Source organism: Aptenodytes patagonicus, chromosome 3 (assembly GCF_965638725.1).
Source record: "Aptenodytes patagonicus chromosome 3, bAptPat1.pri.cur, whole genome shotgun sequence".
In the NCBI taxonomy this organism is placed as follows: Eukaryota; Metazoa; Chordata; class Aves; order Sphenisciformes; family Spheniscidae; genus Aptenodytes; species Aptenodytes patagonicus.
This window is the reverse complement of record NC_134951.1, coordinates 68356772-68379894: the sequence shown is the minus strand read 5'-3', so window position 1 is coordinate 68379894 and position 23123 is coordinate 68356772. Positions and strand designations below refer to the sequence as shown.

Here is a 23123-nt window from a genome sequence, read left to right as displayed (position 1 = left end):
GAAATTTTTCATTTTATATCACATGAAGAAGGCTGTGCTGAGTTCTCAAAAAACCCCCCCCAAAAAAAACACCTAACCCCCAAAACAACAGCAAACCCAAAACAAACCCATGTCCAAATCCCCTATGCTTGTTGTAAAATCTTGTCCCTTCAAAGAAGTTTTAGGTCAGAGGCCTTATGTGGGCGAGGGAAATACTCCCCTTTTCCCTCCCCAGATTCTTTACTGATTGTGGCATCCATCCTGTGGGCAGAGGGTCATAGAATCATAGAATCATTGAGGTTGGAAAAGACCTCTAAGATCATCAAGTCCAACCGTCGACCCAACACCACCATGCCCACTAAACCATGTCCCTAAGTGCCTCATCTACTCGTCTTTTAAATACCTCAAGGGATGGGGACTCCACCACTTCCCTGGGCAGCCTGTTCCAATGTTTAACCACTCTTTCAGTAAAGACATTTTTCCTTACATCCAATCTAAACCTCCCCTGGCGCAACTTGAGGCCATTTCCTCTCGTCCTATCGCTAGTTACTTGGGAGAAGAGACCAACACCCGCCTCGCTACAACCTCCTTTCAGGTAGTTGTAGAGAGCGATGAGGTCTCCCCTCAGCCTCCTTTTCTCCAGGCTAAACAACCCCAGTTCCCTCAGCCGCTCCTCATAAGACTTGTTCTCCAGACCCCTCACCAGCCTCATTGCCCTTCTCTGGACACGCTCCAGCACCTCAACGTCCTTCTTGTAGTGAGGGTCATCTTCATCCTTGTGATGGAAACATCAGCTCTCATTCTGCTGATGATCTTCTTTCAAATCCCCATTAGTAAGTTCCTGTGTTGTCCAGTACTCTCATCTTTGTCTTCCTTTGTGTGGCAGAAGCATATGATGTTTGTAGATGTTGTAGGCTATGATTTAGTTCTAGTTCTAAAACATTATTTAGTTCCAAGGTATCATGATTCGTTTTGAGTGACTGACTCTTCTGCGTGACATGTCTCTTGCCAGCTGTCTGTTTGATCATAAAAACACAAAAAGCAATCTGGGTTGACCACTCTTGTTTTCAAGGCAAATCTATCAATTGATGGCTTAGTTTATTCAATTTCAATAAAAATATTTTCAGTGTACTCTGGTTTATCTAGTCAGTCATTAATGCTTCTTCTTTCTCACCCCTCTTAATATATTGGCTTAATTTTCTCTAAGAAAGGACAGAAGACGAAAATGGCAGTCTATAGCAGATATAGGTCACTTGACTAAATTGGTAGGCATGTTTCATCTTTAGATACAAAGTGTTAAACGTTGATTTGGTCCCTTCTTGCTTTTTCTGAGGGTAAAAGCAGCTTTTTTTGGAAGCTGATCTGCAAACTCAGTAGTAAGCTGTCTCAGAGGAAAACAAGGAAACATAAACAAGAAATTTTTCAATAGGAACTTGTGGTTTAATCTTTCACACCATGCAATATAAAAATTGGTAAGCTCATGTTTTGGTGAACTGGCTTCAGTAGGTGGCAGTGATTGAATTTTTAGTCTCGTGGTTTTTTTTTTCCTGAATTCATTACTGATGCAGGAAAAACGAAACGAGGTGGAAAATAAATGAAGTATAAGTCTTGTGACAGTAATTGATAGCTAGGTGGAGGCACCCATCCGGAGCTGCCTGCTCACCTTTATACACGCCCAGCTTTGGGTGATTCAGAAAGAGGTTTCTTTTACACAGAGCTAGTGAAGAAAGAGAGGGAGGTGGACATGCTAGTGGTGATCCCCTTCTGGTCATCTCAGATGTTGCTTACTTTGTGCATAAAAAAAAGGTATGAAGTTACCTTTTTCAGAATGAGAGCTTTTAAAGATGAAGTTGGTTGTTTTTTTTTAAGTTTAATTAAAATCTGAGTGTAATCAATGATGAGAGTTTTTAAGCATCAAGATCAGATTTTCAGTAAACTCTTTGAATAAAATAAGCATTGTAGGACAAGAATTTTAAGTTTCATTAATTAGCTTTTGAGCGAAATAATTTTAGTCACTTGTGCTTATGTTTGGCTGTGTGTTTTCTGGGAGGAGAGTGTGTGGTGTTGGTTCGTACTGGCTAAAGTCTTTACCATATAGAAAGCTTTCTTACTTATTTTCATAAGTATTTTGCTGCTTCAGTTCTTGCTTCTCTTCTAACACTTGGGATCTTGCAGTATTTTTGTTAGTATTCTTGTTCTAGCTACTTGGTGGTGAGCAATTACTTAGTAAACTGCTTTCACTACTAAGGGTGTGCACCCAATTATCCAATAATGAAAAGCCTGTATTCTTCTTGCTTCCACCCTGATGGGGCATCAGCTTGACAGGAGTGACATTAAAATTATTGTACGCAAGTATTCAGCACCCACCCCAGGAAAGCATCTCTTATCTTGCTTTAACTGCATTCCTGCAGTGTAACTGCTTCCTTTACAGAGAATTTGGCTAAGATCTCCCCAGCTGTAGAAGTGTGTTTAACCAAAGCATTCAGGATCTTGAGCTTACTCAAAAACATAATGAAATACGAAAATAAAAAGGATTTTTTTTAATAGCTCTTGAGGTTTGAACTTTTATGATGTTTGGGTTGTGTGAATTTCCCCCATCCCTCAAATTAAGTTTAGAAATTTTCTCTTTTCTTTGAAGATAAAAGATGAGACTCTCACCCAGATATGTGACTCCCAAGAACCGGGATGTGGGAAGCAGCAGCACAAATATGATTCACCCTGAATTTTGCAGAAATTGGCAGCGCTGTGAAAGGTGGGGGCAATGGGTGCACATGCATGGTGTTCCCCCCCACCCACCCCCATGCAGAGCGGTAGTGTGGTTGGTCTGTGCTACCTTGCCTTCCTCAGCTTAGTTTCCCACTTGCACTCTCCTGGGAAGCTGTGTATAGAGATGGAATGATACTGGAGAAAATGTTTGATGAGGTTAAAGATATTTTCTCATGTGTCTGTGTGGCTCTGACTAACAGTGTCCATCACTGGAGAAGAAAGCAGTCATTATGGAGAGGCTGTGGGGTGAGAAGAGAAGGTAGGAAGGAGGCCAGCCTCCCTGCAAGGAGATGGCAGACCCGGTTTTACAGGCAGAACCTGTAGGACAACTGCAGATTAATCTTTGCTGAAGACGTGCAAAAGCAACAGCCCTCTAAGCTTAAAACTAGCTGGTAGTGCCTAAAGGATGAGTGTCTGCCCAGTGGACCTGCTGCTGAAGGCAAGGAGGGTATTTCAGGCTGCAACTTGAGCTGCTTTTCCAAGAAGGAGTGCGTGCATGCATGTGTTTTGGTTGAGGAGTGAGCTTGTGTCCTCACCTCAGCTGCAAGGCTGTGATGTCTCTTTTCCATCACGGCTGGAGGGCCAGGGATGCCCGTCCTACCCTTGGCTCACATGAATGACTTGTCCTTTCTTGTCCTTTTTTTTTTTTCCCCCTCTCGGTGCTCATGGCACTAGCACAGAAATGTATTTTCTGCCCTGTCTTGTAGTGGCTTTGTGCAGTAAGGTCTGAAGGTGAAGATTTCCATTTAAAAAAAAAAAAAAAAAAGCGTTGAAAGCCAAGCAGCAGGCAACAACTTTGCCAAGGGGGCCTACAGTCAAAAATTTGTAAAGGAAATGAGGTTCCCTGGAATTAAGGTGGAAATACATTTCCACTTAATTTCAACAGGCTGCCCTAACAAATTATAATGTCTATAGTTGGCTGACAATGTAGAAGTAACCCATGAACTAAAAGAAAAGTTTACTTCGGAAGGCGGCACTCTCAAATTATTTACCTTGGCTTCGTCCTCTCCTGAATTGGGGAATACATAGCAGCATTTCCCTCTCTTGATCCCTGTTTTGGCTGGTCCCTGAGATGCTTTTGGATGTAATGAAACCTTCTTAGCACAGTAGAGAACTTCCAACATAGCAAAACTGATTGCCAAACCTAAAAAAGAAAAAAAAAAAGTCTGCATCCAGTAATGAACTTCTTGTGATCTTGGATGCCATATCCCTTTTGTACTGTGGCAATGACTTTTCCACACATTTTTATAAAGTGTTTCGAATTTTTTTTGGTGACATAATTCACATAAGTATTCTGAGTGCGCCCTTTGCCCAACCCTGACCTCACCCTGCTATGGAGCTTCTTTAGTATTTTTTCCTGTGTTGAAAACTACCAAGGACTTTAGGCATCATTTTCCCACATGCAGTGAAAATAAAGCACTATTTAAAAACAAGCAAACAAAAAAACAAAAAAAAGACCCCCAAAAAGCACCCCACCCTTGCAAACAGATTTTCCCATGAAGAAAAATTCTTCTGTCTGAAAATCAAAGGGGTTTTTTTTTGAAGTACAAGTTTAATAGGGATCCAGGAAAACACTCTCTTCTAACCACCTTCTCCTTATCAATACTCTGAATTGTCCAGAAGAGAATTGGAGAGTTTGTAGAAACCCCTGGACAGATGTAGTCTTGGGGCAACGGCTGGTTAACCTGATGTGCTCTGCTTCTGAAGAAGTTCCTGTTCTTTCAGTGCTCATGTCCACCCTTCTCCTTCAGTTTGCCGTCCCTTCAGTTGTGATGACACACGTCTTGACACACACGGTCTTGGGGCTGTCAGTTGGCTCGCTGCAGTGATTTAGATTAAATCCCGGCATTTCTGAAAGGCCGTGGTTGCAGTGACCCGGGCAGTCCCTGAAGCGGCTGTGCTTGCATGGGAGGAGCCCTGCCGTGCTGCAGCGCAGGAACAAGCATACAGAGGGCAGGGAAAGATGGGAACTTCATTTTCTGGCTTTACTTGAGAGCAAAAGAAAAGGTACTTCGTAATGACCCCACCTGAGGGTAGGTCCCATTGACTACCCAGAAAGGGTGGGCTGCAAGCACTCTCCTGGGGGCTGTCATAAGGTTTTTTTTTTTTCCCCCTGAGATACTTGCAGTGACCCCTAGAGCAGCCCAGAATTTGGGAGCCAAAAAGGAGCTGCTTTGTCTGTTTGCTTAGTTTGTTTTGTAAGTGTCTATAAAATGGCACATTTTTTCTCAAAATTTTTTTTTAAGAGAAACCATGCAGGATACTAACTTGACAACTAAACTGTGTCTTTTAAGATGGCCTATTCATTGCTGAAGGATGCTGGCAGGTACCATGTATTTTAGCCAAGATGTGCCCTTTTTTTGCCTTCCCCCCCTCTCTCCCCCCCCCCCCGAGTGATCTTTAGAGCTGTCAGTCTGTTGCCTTTTGCTGGCCCTAAGCTAAACAGAATAACTGGGGATCCTGTAACCAGAGCAGCCCTTCATAAATGAAGGTCAGTTGGGTGAAGTGCTGCAACAACAGCCTGTAGAAACAGCCTTAGACCAAGGCATCTTTTGTTAAGCAGAGGAATATTAACTACACTGAGAGTTCCTGAAAGTGGGTGGTTTCTACTGCCAAGCTCAGTAACGCTTTGTTGTAATGAAAAAACAATACTGTCTGCAAGTAAAGATTGAAAGCGTCTCCTCACATCTGTTTGTCCAAGCTTGGGAAAAGGTGCCATTCGATGAGAGGAGCAAATCCTGCTGTGGCCGTGCTCGTACTTGAAGGAAAAGTTTTAAGTGCCAGCAAATGCTAAGGCGTCTTTCATGAAGTTAGTTTTAATTTATTTTTAGACTTGATTAATAGTTACTGCAATATTTGCCTTGCACATTTTTTAATGGAATGCTTTAAAAAAACTTGTTTAATATGTGATCCCTTCTGTGTAATTGTGCTCTTATACAATGTCTTTGGTGAGAATGAACTAGCACAGTTTTACCCAGAATTGTTTGGAAGACACCAGTGTGGAAAGCAGAGGTGACTCACAGTGCCTTGGAGGAAGAAGAGCTAGCAATTAACCACAGAGCGTGGTATTATCTCTATGCCAAAGCTGGCTGAGAAAGCCAGCGTGTTTTCCACTTTGCTATTTCAGGAAAAAAGTACCACGGAGAAATACTGGCTCTTTAAGCAATCTTGATAACCTTGTCAACTTGATGAGTCTAGAACAGGTAGCATGGGAGGCATGTGAATCAAAAGAAGGTGGTAGTTCCCATCTAGAAACCATTGTTATTTTTATTTGATGAATAAACACATATAAAACATTCTCCTTATTTGTCAGAGGACTCCTCCAGGTGAATAAACTTTGTTGCATAACAAGAATAATGTGTGTGATAGAGCACACGGTTAGATAATAAGTATTTCTGCATAAAGTTATTTTCTATGTAATCCCATGTGTCTGTACTTGTATTTCTTTAGGAATGTCTATATGGCATCTGTTTCTACTGCTGGCAGTTTGCCAGATTCCTGTAAATAAGGAATGTTTATTGCAAGTGAAATAATAAGTGTCTCTTACTTCTCAATGTTATTTGTTTTCCATTTGTGTTTAGTACAATAGGGTTCATGTTGATGAAGGTGACAACTTCACAGGCAGAGCTAGGAGAAAAACACAGCAATTAAATCTTCATTTTGATTTCATCACAATAAAAATCTATCTTTTAAAGCATATGTTGAATATTTTCTTTTGGGATGTGTTTTATTTACATTAGTTTGACATTTCCCTTTATGTCTAAAGGCCTTTACTTTTGCTTACACAGAGAATACAGTAAGAAAGGGGTTAGCTTCCATTTTGGGTCCTACTTCTTTTCCTCACCCCTCACTTCCTGAAAGAAATAAAGACACATCGCTCTTATGGTGTGCTGCCCTGGGACCTGGGCCTGTTCTTGTGGAGATCTCCCGCTGCTCCACTTCTTTGTACATAAGTGTGCAAGCTCAGTTACCGAGCTGGAGCCATGTTCCTTGTTTCTGCCAAGGAGAAGGTGAAAGACCTCATGAAATACTGGATTTGGCACGTGGGCTGCCAGTTGTGCCAATTGCTTTACTTCATTTAGTAAAAAGAAGGAAAAACTAGGAGCAGTATTTTGGCATTGGCCATAGGAGAAGTCATGCTGAAGGAGGTGTTAGGGGGTTAATGATGCATCAGGATTGATACTCGGTTTCCAAGCATCCGAAGAGGAAGGCTTTGAAGAACCTGCGTGATGAGCTTAGAGGTTTTTTTTCAAGCTAGCAGGGTATTGCAAGCAGATTGTCTTGTGGGCAGGAAAAAGCCCTAGGTGAAGACTAAGCCTGTAATTTAGTCCGCTGGTTAGTAGTGAAATGTCAGGGCAACTTCATTTAAAAATGACTGTCAAGGTGTGAATCTTCTTTGCCTTGATGAAACCGCCTGAAATACTGATTGGTGGTTGACATTGGCTGTGAGAAGTCAGTAAGTCTGCTTTCCAAACTCTTTCCTCCTTGGGAGAAGTTGATTTGGGGTGTTAGTATTGTGGGAGACATCCACTGGGCTCTCAACAGATTAGTATCTGATGAACAAGCATTTTTTACACCTGTAATTTCAATAATACGTGATTTCTCTTTCACTTTTCTACCCCCTCCCACCCTGTATTTCACTATGTGGTATGCCAGAAGATGAGCTTTCTTTAGCTATGTAAACAAGAAGCTGTGGTGCAGATTACAGAAGATTGAAAAGCCTCAATTTGGTTTTCTCTGTGCTGTGAGCAAAGAGCAATGATTTAAGAATTGACGCTCTTGGTTTTTTAACTGTGATTAAACAGCTGTTCTGTTGAGGCCGATTATTTCACATGCTAGTGGTTGAGAGGCAGTGTCAGATTATTCCTGCTGCTAGTGTGAATGTCCTTATTTATCCTGTCTTCTATTCTATTGAGGATAACTTGGGCTTTCATTTTCCCTCCTGTCCTCACCTTGTTTTGGCAGCTGATGAATAGGAACCCTTCCTGTGTGTCAAATGTTTTATATAGGGTCTGCTGGGGGGGGACCACAGGCTCTATGAGAATGACCCTGCATATTATTTTTTTGTATTCTTGGGTCTTTTTCCACCTAGAAACTGCTGTTGGTACAGGAAAATGTTAAAATGTTTCAGGGTTGCAAAAAAAGAATCAAGGTTGATTTCAAGGTTGATTTCAGGCCTGTATATGGCAGAAGGGGAAACTGCAGGCCGGGGAGAAAAATTCTGTCATTGGTCACAGTTGGTGCTCCTGCTGAATACGTGGATGTGTACATATGGAGTGAACACAGGCACTCCGTATAGAGAGCGTATACACATACTTAGGCCATATGTTCATTATTTTAGAAGTTTAGTTTTCTCTTGCATTTTTATCAAGCTTTTAACAAGGCTATTTTAATTGGGATTAAATATAACTATGTAGGACAGTAACTAAGACGCAAACTCTGTATTTTCCTCCTCATTCTCTGTGTGTCAGCAACATTCCTTGTGCTCATCTTCTGCCTAGAAATGAGTTTCTTTTAACCTAGAGCCTGTTGTGAGGAAGAGAGGAGATTGCAGCATTCCTCCAGGCGTGGCAGGGCTGGGTTTCATTTACAAATTTCATCCAGAGTTGCAACACACTCCTCTGTACTTACTTTGCATGCTAAGCAGGCATGCAAACTCACAAACGAACTGAAAAAGCATGACAGCAATCCTATACCTGTGCACACATATGCAAAAGTGAGCCTTCTGTCTGTCTTCTGAAGTTCAATATTTATGTGTGGTTCACAGAAACAGTACATTCTTAGCTTGGTTCTTAGAAGAGGCATACGTACAATGTCAGTAAGGTCAAATAATTTTGCTGTTTTGGCTGTGAAGTAACTTTGAAATATGTTTTAAAGATACAGGACTCAAGACCAAAAGATGTGTGCAAACAGCATTCGTGTCTATAGGAAGAAATAATTTCCTGTGTTTTGCATGTCAAACAGCGAGACTTGGTTATAACACACATCAACTACGTTTTCCGTGTTGGAATGGTCAGGTCTGCCCAAGTGGCTCACTGGGTTCTAAAGTTCCTTTTTAGTATTTGATTATTGCAAATACCTAATAAGGTTTATTAAATTGCATATTTTGTAAGTCAGAGAGTGTGTAAATACAAACAGGAAAAAAGAAAACAAAACAAACATCTTTTGCATTCATGGGTCTAGTAAATAAGATGAAGAATGAGGATTTCTGAGATTACTGACGATTATTCTCTGCTTCTTTTTTAGCCACTCTCCCCTTTCTTGTTCTTTGTGGTTCTGTTATCTACAAAAACATTCAGATTAGTGTGTTAATTAGTTTATGTTAACCAGCAGAGGGCTTCCACCTCAAAGCAAACAGCCATATTCCCTCTGCAGTTTCCCTGGTATCCTCTTAATCAGAGAAGTGGGATATAGAAAGGCATTTATTTAGTTGTCTAGGGTACTTCCCTCCTGGCAGAATGGTCCTCAATTACATGTTAATAAATGTTTTTAATACAGTTTGTTTTTAACTGGCTTCCAGTTGTTTTTAGTACAGCTGTCAGCAGTTCCACAGGAAGCTTGGATGATCCAGTTGAAGTTTCTTGTGCTTCACCAAAATCTCGTATTTCTAAATTTCTAATGTAAGTGGCGTGTTGCAAAGTTTCATGTGCGTATTGAGGTATTAAAAGTGATTTGAGCCCCTTCTTAGTATGAACACAGCATATTCTGAGTAAAGTAGTAGGAGCAAGTAAACTGATTTTACAGTTTAGATCAAAGCAATGCAAGCTGCATTTATAAAGTCAGAATTTGTTTAAACCCATGTGTTCATTGCAGAGTGTGCAAGAGCAGAGAGGAATACATGTGAAGCAGAGACAGGGTATTACAAAAGCACACAGCTTTTCTGGGAGGTAGGAGCCGCCCAGCGAGATGCAGCCGGGTGGTTTGATTCGGAGCATCCTTGGTGTCAGCTGGGACAGCAGTTTGGAGCCGGTGGGTGGCTGGTGGAGTAAGGGTCAGCGCAGTGCGGGAGTAATGAGGCGCTGAACGCTGACCTTATTCTGTAGCACCTCTCGAGTTTCTCTCCCAGACCCTGTAGGTGACTTCTCGTGTTGATCAGAACTGTTTGATAACCTTTGGTGATTCAATGAACAGACGAGTGGCTGGGGGAAAAAAACCCACCTCTCTTCTTCAGACAGAAAACTTACTCCCTCCTCAGAAATTCAATACTTAGTTAATCTTCACAGATTATCAACACTTGGGGTGTGTTGGCTAACAGTTGTGAGTGGAGTACTTCCCTAGCCGAGCCTCAGCTTTGGAGAGGAGGTGACCCTATGGCTAAGAGATTTTAAAAGAGATTTTGTGTTATGAAAGCAGAGCCCCACGACTCAGGAGGACTTGCGTAGGAACCGAGGCAGCAGCCACAGTTAGTGGGAGCTTCTAGCAGAGCTGTCTGAATTAGTGACTTGTCGTGCCCGAGTCAAAAAACACTAAAATTGATAATTACATTTTAAGCAGAGATAATAACAGCTTTCTGTAAGCAAATTGCTAAAAGCTAAATCACAAGTGTGTCACCGTAACTGTGTCGCTGTTAGCATCTCTCACTAACCCTGGCACCCCTCGGGTGGTGGGAGCGGGCTTCGCGGCGAGGCGCCTGGATCCCTGCTGCCACCTGCTGGCTCGGCCCGGCCCGGCCCGGCCCGGCCTTGCCTTGCCCGGCTCGGCCCGGCCCGGCCCGGCCCGGCCCGGCCTTGCCCGGCCCGCCACGTACTCGGGGCAGCGATTCCCTCCGGTCCTGGCGAGGCACCCGGCAGCTCCTGTCGCCGGGAGTTGCGGTGCCTTACGCTGCAGCGCTGGTGAGGAGGGCTACCTGTGAAGCGCCTAAATATTTGTACATTGTCTGCATTCATCAAAGTCCTGTTACTCGTCCCCTTAGATTGTACAATGACGTAAAACCTCATGTTGACACCTGCGTGCTGGAAGAACGGAAGTTATTTTACCAATAAATATAACCTGCTTTATTTGGAAAATCGTTACTGGCTGCTATGGGGTAAAACCCATCTGTGCATGGACAAGGCTGAAACTTAATGCGTTTCGAGCCCTTTCCTCCTGTATCCCTCAGAATATCCATCATACTCTTACCCAGCAAAGCTCGGTACTTGAAACTGCACCGGCAGTCAGTGACTGCCGAACTCCTTGCATACTTGGAAGCAGATTTTCTCTGAAATTTTGCTTTTCCATCAGTTCTGGCATTATGCTGATTAACAGAACCAAAAGCTTGCAAATGTATTTGTACCCAGTTGAAGCAGGCAGGTGTCTTACGCGCGGTTAACCTGCCTGCTCTTTTGGCATCAAACTGTTTTAGAGAAAAGCAGCAATTTTTTTCTGGGCGATTCTGGTGTTCGTTCTGCCTCCCTTACAAATATCTGATTCTTTTGCTAATAACCAAGTTGTTCCAGCACCTTGTTCATGTTCCTTACTCGGTTCCTCTCTCACAGTAAGAGCAGTTTGGTTGGCTGGGCAGGAGTTACCCCCACGTGCGGCTGGTGTTGGGGGGGAGAAACAGGCTCAGGTTAGCCTACCGCTTTCTAGAATCTGTCCCCCTGGTTTTAGGAAATTTTCTTGCTGAGGTAAGTGCAGCTATTAAATCAGAGAAAACGTTGCCTGCCCTCATGCAGTGACTCCTTCTGAGGTACAGAAGTTGAAGGTAGGGAGGCTCATGGCAGGTGCATTGTACAGATCTGTCCAAAAACTGTTTTATTCTCTATGGTTGTCTGCAGTCCTGCTCCCCCTCCCCAGACCTAATAAAGTTGGAAATGTAGATGGGATGCTCGAAGCAGTCCTACAGTGCAGAACTCCCTTCTCTTTTAGGTGCTCGTTTACGGTATGGTATATTTTTAAGTTGAAAAAAACCCCCAAAAGCGTAGAATGGGTAACAAAACAGAAAGGAAATTTTCATTTGTAATTAGGGCATTCAAAGGCTCTGTAATGGTTGTGATAAAAGCAATTAATAGGCATTGCTTTTTGTGCGAGACAGGGCCTACTTAAGTAGGTCGCAAGGCTGGTAGCCAGGAGACCTACTTTCTTTTCTTAGCTTTGCTGCTTATCCTTTCTGTGATCTTGGGCAAGTAACTTCATTTTTGATCCTTTTCCTTCTTTACTACGTTTTTTTCCCCCCTCTCAGGTCCATTCAGATTGGAAAGGAAATAGTTTCTCATGATGTGCTTTGCACAAAAAGAGAGACAATCTTAACTGGAAGTTTCAGGGTCTGTTGTAATATCAAAACGCGCTCTGTGGCTGCTTTGCTGTAAATAATTATGCAGGAATATGGATTAGTTTGCGGGTTTGCTGTGTGAGCGTTTTATAGGATACCTGTATAAGAGCAGGCACGCTGTAGATAAAGACCTCTGATGGAGGGTAGGTTCACAAGCTTTCGATAGCTACTGAAATTCCCATGCATCTCTGCCCAGAGGTGATGACCGGCGCTGGGGAGGTGACCATACATAGAGGATCCAGCGGTGTTGGGGCAGTTGCTGGGATGGAGGGTCCCTCGGGGCTGCTGGGCACCCAGTGCCCTTCGCTGGCTGCAGCGAGAGCTGTGTAGTGAGAAGGGCTGAGTCTGCAGGCAAGGTGTTTTCAATGGGCTTTGACTGTGTTTTGACTGTGCTTAATCCAAATGGCTTTATGACTGGCTGGTGATGAGTTGTTACCACCTGAAGGAAAACACCCAGGAAGCCTAAGGGAGAGGTGTCCCCTCGGCTGTTGGACCAGTGGCTGCCCCAGGAAGCTGTACTTGTGAATCACCCTTGTTACTGTCTGGTTAAGTCATCCGAAATGATAGACTAGGAAATGTAGGAATTAAATTATCATGTGAATTGTGCCAAAAACCACAGCGCAACCAAAACCAGAGCATGTCTGTGGGATTTTGGGGTGGTTCTTTTTCTTTCTGTTTTGTTGTTTTTTTACACTGAACCGAAACCTTTTCCTTGCAACAGTTTTTTTGTTTGCTGGCCTTAGGGGAACGCAGTGGCTGTGAGCCATGTACGTGTGTTTGCTTAACAACTTTTAGAGAATTCTTTGAAGATCAAGTTGTGATAGATGGTAAAAATCCTGAAGGCATGTGAGGCTACACATATTTGTTCTTGTGCACCTCTAAAAATAAAAAAAAGGGGCGGAGGGGAGGAACCAATTCAGCTTTCTACTTCAAACCCTGGGTTTCTTCTTCTGTGATTCCTTCATAGTTTTTTACTGAGATGGGCTTTGTATTAAGTGAACCAAAAATAACGCCTTAATCTTTAGATGCGTAACCTGGAATATATGAAGCTTATTTACTTGCATGACGACTTCATAAGTGAGAAAATAGTCAGGTTGGAAAATGGTCTAAGCTTATTAGAAGCGTACCTTGTTTCTCTTAAATGGCTTTGTAGAGTGTTTTACAAAATTAAATTTAATCCTTTAAAGTGTGTCAGATGCTAACATTTCGAACTCCTTGGCCTTGCATTTGGCTACTGATTAAAGCGTGGATTAACCTGCAATTCCGTTGGTGTTAATGCCTTTATATGTATTGTTTTTCAAATGGTAATTGCTATTTTCTCTTGATCTTGGGAAATTTACTTTTGATCCACACTTGCAACAATGTACGCTGATATTAAGCTTCCTGTCACCTACAAATAAAAAGCATTCCATGGTAATGACAGTGTTGCGATGGATCTTTTCCTGCAATGAAATATAATAATACGAAACTCTGAACAAAACGTTGCACCATTTTGTATTTACAGTAACAGTGGAAATGTTATGGTCAATCACCCATGGCAATGTTTTCGCCCTTGCATCATCAAGTTGTGACTCAGCACCATGATACAAAGGCAGAGCTCCAGACAGGTCAGGAAAATTCCTAAAATCAAATTGCTGCCAAGACTCTGGGCAGGTCTGTGGGATTTACGCTGGCATTTTGGGTTAGCCTGCAGGGTTTCCTTGCTGTTGCTTTCGCTAATCTTATTTCTAAGAAGTACCATGTAGAGGAGATGACTCTGATTCTGCAGTTCCTACCAGGGTTTTTATACATCTGGCTCTGTATAATTTAGCCAATAATAGCTGTGGTAGTTTAGAGTTCTCTGTATTTTGCAGTACTGACAATTCCAAATGTTTGCTCTTTCTCAAAAGAAACAATAAGTTGACTTAAAGCATGGTCTTCGATTTTTGCATTAAATCCTGCCTATTTGAACATGCACTGCCCCAAAGTGGATATTCCAGTGGTTGGATCTCTAGGTGTATGTCACCCCATATTCTCAAATCTTCTTTTAAGTAAAAGGTCTAAAGAATAAAAACAAAACAACCCCCCCAAACCCTACCCAAGTCTCTTGTCTCATCGGGGGTGTGTGTCTTTTTAAGATGAAAAACTCCAAAATAGAAGGACGTGATGACATAGCAAGAAGAGCAAATGTTAGCAGTGTGTGCTCCCATTCATGCCCCCCGGCCCCCCAGCCCCGCTACACCGCCACTGACTTTGGGAAATGGTGGAAGACCTGTGTATGTACATATGCATTACCTCTCTGGGCGAGCTTGATTTAAATGCAGCCTATTAAATTATTTACAGAAGACAGTTGGCCAACCCTTTGTGCTGTGTTAGTAGGAGCCAAAGGTCACTTTGGCGTGCCTGGTTGATTCACAGGGTAATCTGATACAGTACTTAGCTTTTTGCCTCCCAGTCAGTGGGTTAAACCTTATCCTCTTATTATGAGTCAGAGAACCATAAGTTTCAGAAAAAGCCGGAGCCTTTTGTTTTTAATGGTTTTGACGAGGCTGTGCAGCAGAATCCAGAGGGCTGCAGGAGCATCTGCCAGGGGCCGGGCTGTGTTCTGCAATAGTGTAAATGTGACTGAGAGCTTGAGAGCTGAAACACTGTACCCTTGTTGTCTTAAGCTGCTTGTCCTTTTGCTAACATCATCTGCAGCCGTTAGGATGTTAAGGCTTATTCTTCAGATAGGTGGCATGTTTTTGGTTTTTGTGGGTTTGTGGTTTTTTTTTTTTTTTCCTCTGGGTTCCTCGCTACCAGCGTCTCCTTGAGGATTCAATGAGCTGATTTTATTGGGTATCTCATACATTCAAGTCTATTCTTTTTCTGCAAGATACAAACTTGTGTGTTTTTTGTCAACTTGCATCTTGTTGACAAATCCCATCACAAATGACAGGTATTGGGATGCCTTGGTATTGCCAACTTCTGTCTGCTTTAAAATGCTGCCTTTGCCTTTCCCCCTTCCAGGCTTACTCCCTCCTGGAAGCAGCATTGGTGTTGGCATGCAGGGCAAGCGACTGGCATTGCAGCAGCTTTCAGTAGTGCGTGACTTTTTAAAACCTTCACACCGTGGAGTACTTTTTCCAGCTGCTAATTTAAAGAGAAGGTGGCAGAACATAGCACAGCTGGGAGTGAAACCTGTTTTGTGAGCTGCAGTCACACCAGTGGGAGTCTGGTCACTGAAAATGTCTGCTTGTGTACAGATTTTGTTTGTGTGTCTATGCACTTGTATTTATTTATTTTTTTTAAATGTACCAGCAGGTACAGGGGCACTAACGTTTTCAGCATGCTTGTGGTGTTTGCAAGCTTCAGAATTTTATTTTTCCTCTCTCCGAGTCCACAGAGGTACACAAGTGCCTTTCTATTTCTGCACGCAGGGTTCAGAAGTTTGTGCTGCCACCGAGCTGTCTGAGGAAAGGAGGAGTTTTGCTTCTGCGGTCGTGCTTTTAGGAGAGTGAGCCTATCGTATTTCACTCTAATCCTAAGCGATAGCCACGCAGTCTGTTTTATTGTTAGGAGAGTCTTCCTGGAGCTCCTTCACCAGGCTTTTCACTAAGGGAGAGGAGGGCAGCCAGAACGAGGAGGTGGAAGTGTGGTCAGTCCGTCATTCCCTCCCGAGCTGTGCCACGCTGGGGCATGATCTGTGCCTGCTCTTCCCTCCTCATGGGGTGTTTTTGATGAGCCAGAAGAGGACTGCATTGCATGCACACTCCTGGGGAGTGATGCCAGGGAGAAGAGTGGAGCTACAGTTTTTGCTGTTGAGTGGAGAATGGGGAAAACACGTGCCTTAGTACTCTATTCTGCTCAGCCGTTACATGCTTGTCTGAGCTGCTGCAAGGTGCCACTTTCTGCTGCTTTTCTCCCCTTTGTTTTCTTTGGCAGCTCCCTAAGCGCTGTATCAAAACAGCTTCAGGGGAGCTGCGCTGGCACGGTGACCTACCTCCATACTGGTGCTGGCTTAAATGCAGCGAGAAGAAACCTGGACGGAAGTCATACTGAAATCATTTAGCCTCCCACGAAAACCACTGAGAAAGGGAACAGGAACAATTTCAGAAAGGTCTGTTTAGAACCGAGGCCAATAGCTGGCTTAAAAGAAAATGAAAAAGGAGTGTGTTTCGAGATCTTTCAAACTCAAACAAAACCCAGGCTCCCTCTCGCGTGCTGTAAGCTGGATAAATTTCTCCTCGTTGTCAAGGCAGACAAAGAGATTGTTTCGCAGCGATGGTGAACTCTCCTCCATGTGCGTGCAGCAGGTAGACGAGGATGATGAGAACTGGACCTACAGGAGCCAGCAGAGAAAAGGTGACTCGTTTTCTCTTTAACCCTTGTGATTGCTGCTGCCGTGTCAGCCCCTGGTCCATGCTGTTGTCCAGCTGCTCGGGTCCTGTTGGGAGCCCGGAGCCGCAAGTGGGGTAGGAGGAGGAGGGCAGCACAAAAGCCTAGGCGCAGCACTACCTTGCCAAGTTTTTCTTGGGTTAAAACTGTGTGAAAGCTTATAGTAATCAACTGGGAAAACCTTTCATTTCCCGTCTGGGCAACATAAAGGTACTGATTGTGTGGTGTGTAGGTAAGTTTTGTTTATGCTTCTTGTAGCCAGTAGTCACTCGTGGCAGATTCTTTGGGCAGGTGCTGCAGGAATCTCTCCTCTCTATGTGGTACCAAAAGCCATTTAAGACTCCACTTGTAACAGACTGGGTGGCTTTTTGGGTGACTGCCTCATGGTCCTGCTGGAGAATTTTAAGTGTATTTTGTTTTACGACAGCAGATTGAGAAGAGGTCCCAGATGCAAAATAAAAGAGATGATGGGAATTGCTCCACAGAGAGGAGGAGGGAGATCTAGGATGCGAGATAGGCAGCTCTGAATGAACCCTTGAAATACTCAAACCTGGAGTATATTTTATACGAGACTTTTAAAAAGTACTTTTATTTTTTGTGTTCATTTTTTTGAGTGGAATTTGTCAGGTACTTATTCAAGCATACCTCATATTTACCATAAATCAAAATAAATTTCAGAACTTTGTTCCTGTGTGATGGTGAGCTACTGTTACCAGTGCATTTACTGGCTGGTAGGCTGTGGGGGGTGTGTGTGTGGTTAAAAATACTTGATAAAGTTATTTGGTTGTAATTTCTCTAGTGCTGCCAGAGCACTACTTTGTTAATGGAAAGTGTAAGGTTGACTCAATTCTGCTGTAAGGTCACTTTTGTGAGAGCAGGCAGGCTCTTCAAGGGCATTTGAACTTCAAAGGGATTTTTATTTCTTTTTATTTCTGGGAGCAGTTAATAACTGTTTTACCAGAATTTCAGTTCCGAGTCAGAATAAATTGTGGCTTCAGTAAATGGTTTGGATGCAGGAACACTAACACAGGATGTATATGCTTGTGCTTTGCTCCCAGCATGCTAGGAGACGATTTTAATCTGTGCTTTGAAGATTGTTTTTTAACCCCTTTTGCTGCTGAAAAACTTCTACAAAGGGAGCTTGCATTTGCAACCAGTGGCTGATTTTTACTTTTGATTGTTGGCATGTTGGTATGGCACAGCAATGTCAGATACACTTCTAATGCCTGTGGCATCTTACATGCTGTGGATCAGAAGAACTACACAGTCCTGCTGCTGGTCTATATGTAACTTCTGTAACGCTTCTCACGCTGCCTTCCTTAGCCTGCGCTCCCGCCACAAGGCAGAGATGGGAAAGGAAGCTTTACTGATGCATTAATGGTGTATTAATTTTTCTGAGTGATTTACATAAAGAGCCCATTGTACAAGCTGGAGGGGGAGGGCAGAATTCCTCCCATAATTGGGCAGCAAGCTATGAAAGCCTCCCTGCCTGCCTATAGCGGAGATGACAATACGTCATTTTTGAAAGGAAGGTGGAGGGAGGTATAGCTTATGCAGGGCTTATTTCCCCTTTGCAGGGTACAATTTGACTCGACTTGTAAAATCCGTCTGGATCATAAACCTAACTCTGCACTTCTGTCTGACCGGGATCCTCTGCTTGGAGGGCGCTGACAAACTGGCAGGGGATGCCAGGGCTGAGGGGAGTTTGGGTTCTATACTCGGGCAGGAGAAACTTGTCGTGGCTGCAAGTGTTTCACCCAGGGCTGCAAGTCAGGCTTGCACGGTGTTGGAGCAGTTTGAGTATTGCTACCTGGCTGAGTCGTCATCTTGGGTTTGTGTTCAAAGGCAAAACATGTGTGATAAATTAATACTTGTGTTCTTGAATTAGCTTGCTCCATTGGACCGTTGCATTACTGCTTGCCAGCCTTTGTAAAACTGAGGGCTCAAAATAATACTGTCTTTGGTGCTTGAGTTAACCACATCGCTTAAAATTAACACAGACTAGAAAGAAATGGGAGGCTTCCAGCAGGCTGGAAGGATGGCTAGTTTTATACAGAAAACTGGACTGTTTATTTTAAACTAGCTGAAAAACTATTAAAATTTCATCTATCAAAATAATTTTGCCTCCAGTTCTTCCTCGGGTACATTGGTAAAAAGGTCAGCCTGACAAATCACAGGCTCTCCTTTTACCTTTTTCTTTACCTAACTGTACATGTAAAGGCAGAAGTGTTAACAGAAATTGGAAGTGAAGGAATTGTTGTTTTTCCTTCTGAGCTGTTTCTCTTCCTGTCTTTTTAAACCTCTTATTCTTTTGCCGCTTCATTGCTCTTCCCGTCTCATATTGCATTCCCACGAGGCTGCTAGGTGACAGGCACAAGGCGGCATGTGTTGCATGGTATTTCACCAGCAAAGTGGCTAATCTGCATTGGCTGCAAACGGGAACTTGCAAACAGTAGCGAGCAGCGAGATTGGTTGGATTTGTCAGTTTAAAATGAGCAAGAAAAACAAAAAGTGAATGCTAACTACGAACCTGGGGCACACCCTGATGTCCTGCGCAGCTGGGCTCCGTTTGTGTGCAAGTCAAGTCGGATGCTGCTGCTTTGCTCTTCGTTTTTAAAAGGTACACAGTAGTGCAGACTGTTTTGGAACTGGTAGCACCAATTAGACGTCACATCTGATAAAGTGGTTACTAATAGAGGTGGTAAAAGTTGATAGTAAAATAAAGGTTTGTTGTTTGAAACGTTTCTTGCTCAGCCCTCTTCCTCCCTAGTCAGCTGAAGGACCTTTGAAATGAGAGCACACTGTAACTCCTGTGTTGCTCTTCTTTCATCTGAGTTTTTAGTTCAGATTTCTTACTTTTTGGGGTAGCAGAAGTTTCCTTTATTCTGGAGTGTGTGTGTGGGTGAAATGATATTTTTTTTTATTCCCTACACATGCTCCAAGTGTCCTTTTTCTCTTGCATAGGCACTCCTTATCCCTTTCTGTTACCGGCATTCCTGGAGGTTGCTCCAAGGGGAGGGGGCAGGTCAGCGTGGCCAGAGTCGATCTGAATTCATCCAGCCTGTTATGGACTGAGCCCGTGGAGCTGACCGTGCTTCATGCGGCTGTGCGTGGGGTGTTGGGGTAGCAGTACCAAGGGGTGCTGCTGACTGGGGTTGTCCATCTCATGAAAGCCACCGGAGTGGCAGACGCCAGCCTTCTGGGTCGTGTAGCTGCTCTGCCACCGCCTCGGTCAACAGAGCTGGCTTGTTCTCTGAGCAGGGTCCTGTGGGCTCATGAGGCAGCTTTGTGAGCGCTCCGTAACTTCTGTGTGTGAGGGATAACAGCCTGGTTTCCGTCACAGAAGATACCTGTGCAATGATGCCTGCTGCTAGTACAGGTGCTTTGAAGAGGCAGGTGTACGACCAGTCAGACTTTGATTTTTGTCCAAGCTTTTTGTTGGTAGACATTCTAGTTTTCATCTGCTTTGCTCTTCTAATGGCACGGCTTGCTTCTGGTATGCTCAGTGGGAGCAGCTTGATTTTTTGCAGTGGCTGAGCCTAAAATTCCCGCCAGAAGCAGGGCTGGTTTGCTTGCTCATGGTTCCTGGAAAACTGAGCAGGTCCTGGTTTGGGGGCTGTTCCCCGTGTCTTGGTGCGTTTCTGTGTGTGCTGGAGGTGCAGCGCTAAGTGTGTAAAACGGGCAGTGTGCTGCTCCTGCCCCCAGGTGTTTTCAGTCTGAAGCTCAGAGTGTTTTTTCCTTTAAAAAAACACATTATTGAAAAAACATTGACAGAGTTATTCTTTGAAACTGAAGTGAAGGTGCTTGTGTGTGTTGCAAAGGGTTTCTGATGTGTGGAAGTATATAACAGCCATTCATGTGGGCCTGTGCTGTTTACCATGAGTATGACATAGCAAGTTAACTTTGAATAGAGGTAACACATGAGCCACTTTATGGTACAGATCTCACCACACTTACTTTGACTTTGCAGAAAAAGAGATGAGTCACGTTTCAGCATCAGAACATCCTACTGACTTTTGCTGACTCCCCCCCCCTTCTTCCTTCTTACCGGTTTTGGGGGTTGGAAAAGGAGAGCTTGTGACAGCAGCTCTGAGCAGTGCTGCCTTCACGGCTGGTCTGGCTGATCTCCCCGCTGTGCTGGCAGGGATGCAGAGAAAGGGAAGACGTTTCTCCAGAGCGGTTAAATATGCCTGAGCTAGTGACCTTATTTCTCCTGTTACTTCCTTCCAACAGTGATCTTCTGGCCAGGTGTTGAAGAAGCACAATTAGCAGTCAGGTCTGGCCGCAGGTGGCAAGAGGCTGTTACCCAACGGGGAGGGTTTCCCCCTCTCCCCCCAGCTCCTGTCCCTGCTTATTGCTTTGATTTTTTTACCCACTGCCTCCATTTCACTTGGCCGCTTTCCAACCTTTCTGCATCACGAGAAAGTCAAAAGCTTTGGCTGCTTTTTACTGCAGGCTGTACTACCTGGAAAACTTATTTGGAGTCATTAGTCAGAGAAACCTCATTTCTCAGATAACTGTGGTCTTTTAAAGACTGATCAAACCTGGTTCAAAAGGTGGCAGCCACTGGCTTTCTGCTGTCTACTGGCCAAGTCTCGGTCTTTCATATAAAAGTGTGTGGAATGCCCATTTTTTCCTTGCAAAAACAGTCTAAATGTGAAACTTTCTTTTAATGCTAAAAGTCGTTTAAATTCATAAGTAACTACTTGTAGGCTCAGCCTTTCGTGTCCTTGTGGCGTGTCCGCCACAAACTGAACAATTAATTTCTTCTGTCACAGTAGCAATGCTGGTGCTGCCTTATTATGTCAGTAAAAATGATGTTCTTTAGCTATGCCTATACTACCTGTGGTCGGTTTAAACATATATCGCATAAGTTTGATACTATCAGATAAGTTTTTCTTCACATTCCAGAGGCAGAATCGGGACTCAAGACCTTCGGTTTTTGTAATACCGGAGAGTTTGTATTTTCAGTGCTTCCTGTAGAAACTCAGTGTAGGGATTTGCAACTCTGACATTGTGTAACTGCAGTGTCAGAGCATCAGCTCGGTCTTTTTCTAAAGTCCAAATGAATTTTTAAATTTTGGTTTTTTTAAGTCATGAACACAGTTTTCGAGGGGGTTTCAGGGACAGAGCAGTAATCACATTTTTTTTTAGTAATGAGGTGCAAGAGTACCAAGAACTAGTAAGTCCCCATAAGCAAGATTACTGAATCCAGACTTGCTGTTGCTTTTAATGTAAAATCATTTAATGGGGATTTTTTTCTGTATGTTTTTGCACAAGATCTTGTGTTCAAGGGGGAAAAAAGTCATGTCAGTTACTACATAGATAAGGGCCCATAAACCCAAAGGGAGCTGTTAGCGTTTGTAGAAACCGTAATATGTGATGGATTGTAGTGTTGGGGCGTGTGTGTCTGTGAAAAGGATTCTTGAAGTTTTGGGCAAGTCCATAAATAATCATTTATGGAAACCTCAAAAAGCATTTGTGTAAGAGACTGGAATAACTCCAAAACAAATATTACGTTTTATATACCTTCTTGTGGAAGGCATCTTTTTTTTTTAAAGAAATGAATGTTTTATAGACATGCAATTTTGTATATATGAGCACACATATACAATTCTAAATATTTAAGTGGAAAAAATAATGAGAGATTTGATACAAAGGCCGATTTTCTGTCTTGTCATACCTTTTCCTTTTACATGTTGTAGGTTCTGTATGCAAAGATAAAATTGGACATAGTTATATGCATTTGTAACCATTTGCCTATATGGTCAAGTTTGCATCTTAATATTTATGGTTGAAACTGTTGGCTGTTGTGCTTTTATGGAAGCAGTCCTCAACTGGGAGCAGAGGTACTACTTAAATTACTGAGGCATGTACTATTTGTCTTAGCATGTTTGTATCATGGCACAGCAGAGGGTTCTGTAAAACTTCCATGATATACAGTGGCAATCGAAACTTTGCATGCTGGTAAAACAGCTGGAGACAGTCCTGCAGCTGAAAGTCCTGCATTTAACTAAACTTGAAGTAGCAACTTTTATATGCTTGTACATAAATGCAAATTTAATCAAAACTTTGCCTTCTTTCCCATGTCTTCTGGTAAATATTGCCATAGATGGGAATCTGAAAGTGGGTTTGCTAAGCAAAAATTTGTAAGCTGCAGAAACAAATTAAGTTTAAGTAAGAAATGTTGATATGTCTCACAGAATCATTTGTTTAAACCCACATCTCTACTTTTACTTTATCAAAAAAAATGGATCCAGCCATCATTACTATTCGTTCTATAAAATCCTTGCCAAATTTCAGTCCTTTGCTATTTTTAGAGTACAAATAATTTTTATTTAAAAAAAAAAAAAAAAAATCGGTCTTCGTCATCTGATCAAAACCTTCCAGGTGAAGACTAGAAAGAAGAAAAAATAACTTGCTATGACCTTAAACATTTGCTGCAGTCCTTCCCTCTTTCCTGGCTGCTATCCTAGTGTGTCCGTTCCTCTCCAGGAAGCAGTGGCTGGAGAGCTGCAGTCTGTGCTAAAGGACATTTCCGAGTAGATTTTTTTAACAAACAGTTGTGACTGGTTTCACTGTCTATATGCCGTCTATTCCAAGAGCCATAACCTCTTACTAATCTCTCAGGTGACTGTGGAATTACTTTGTTATGATGAAGGAGTTGAAGGGAAGAACATGCTTGTACGGTGTTACTGCGGGTAATCAACATTGTTAGAGGTGCTGTCTCAAAAGTGTGCTTTTGTTAGATGAAGGGGAAGTTAACCGCTGG

General features: G+C 43.0%; 1 protein-coding gene and 1 long non-coding RNA gene across 4 annotated transcripts in view; both read left to right on the top strand.

Moving 5' to 3' along the window:
- NHSL1 (NHS like 1) overlaps positions 1–23123 on the top strand; it is a 187219-nt gene that overhangs the window by 62219 nt on the left and 101877 nt on the right. Inside the window, exon 1 of one of the 3 annotated variants that reach the window (XM_076333705.1) lies at positions 15848–16318. The exons of the other annotated variants lie outside the window; for them this stretch is intronic. Within the exon in view, the coding sequence (XP_076189820.1) occupies positions 16114–16318 (205 nt within the window). The 5' untranslated portion in view covers positions 15848–16113. Of the gene's footprint in view, positions 1–15847; positions 16319–23123 lie in introns of those variants that run through there. 3 annotated transcript variants of the gene reach the window in all.
- Positions 1711–6429, top strand: LOC143158144 (uncharacterized). Its single transcript, XR_012994919.1, has 3 exons — positions 1711–1785; positions 2618–2731; positions 6327–6429. It is a non-coding gene; the product is annotated as an uncharacterized LOC143158144 (long non-coding RNA).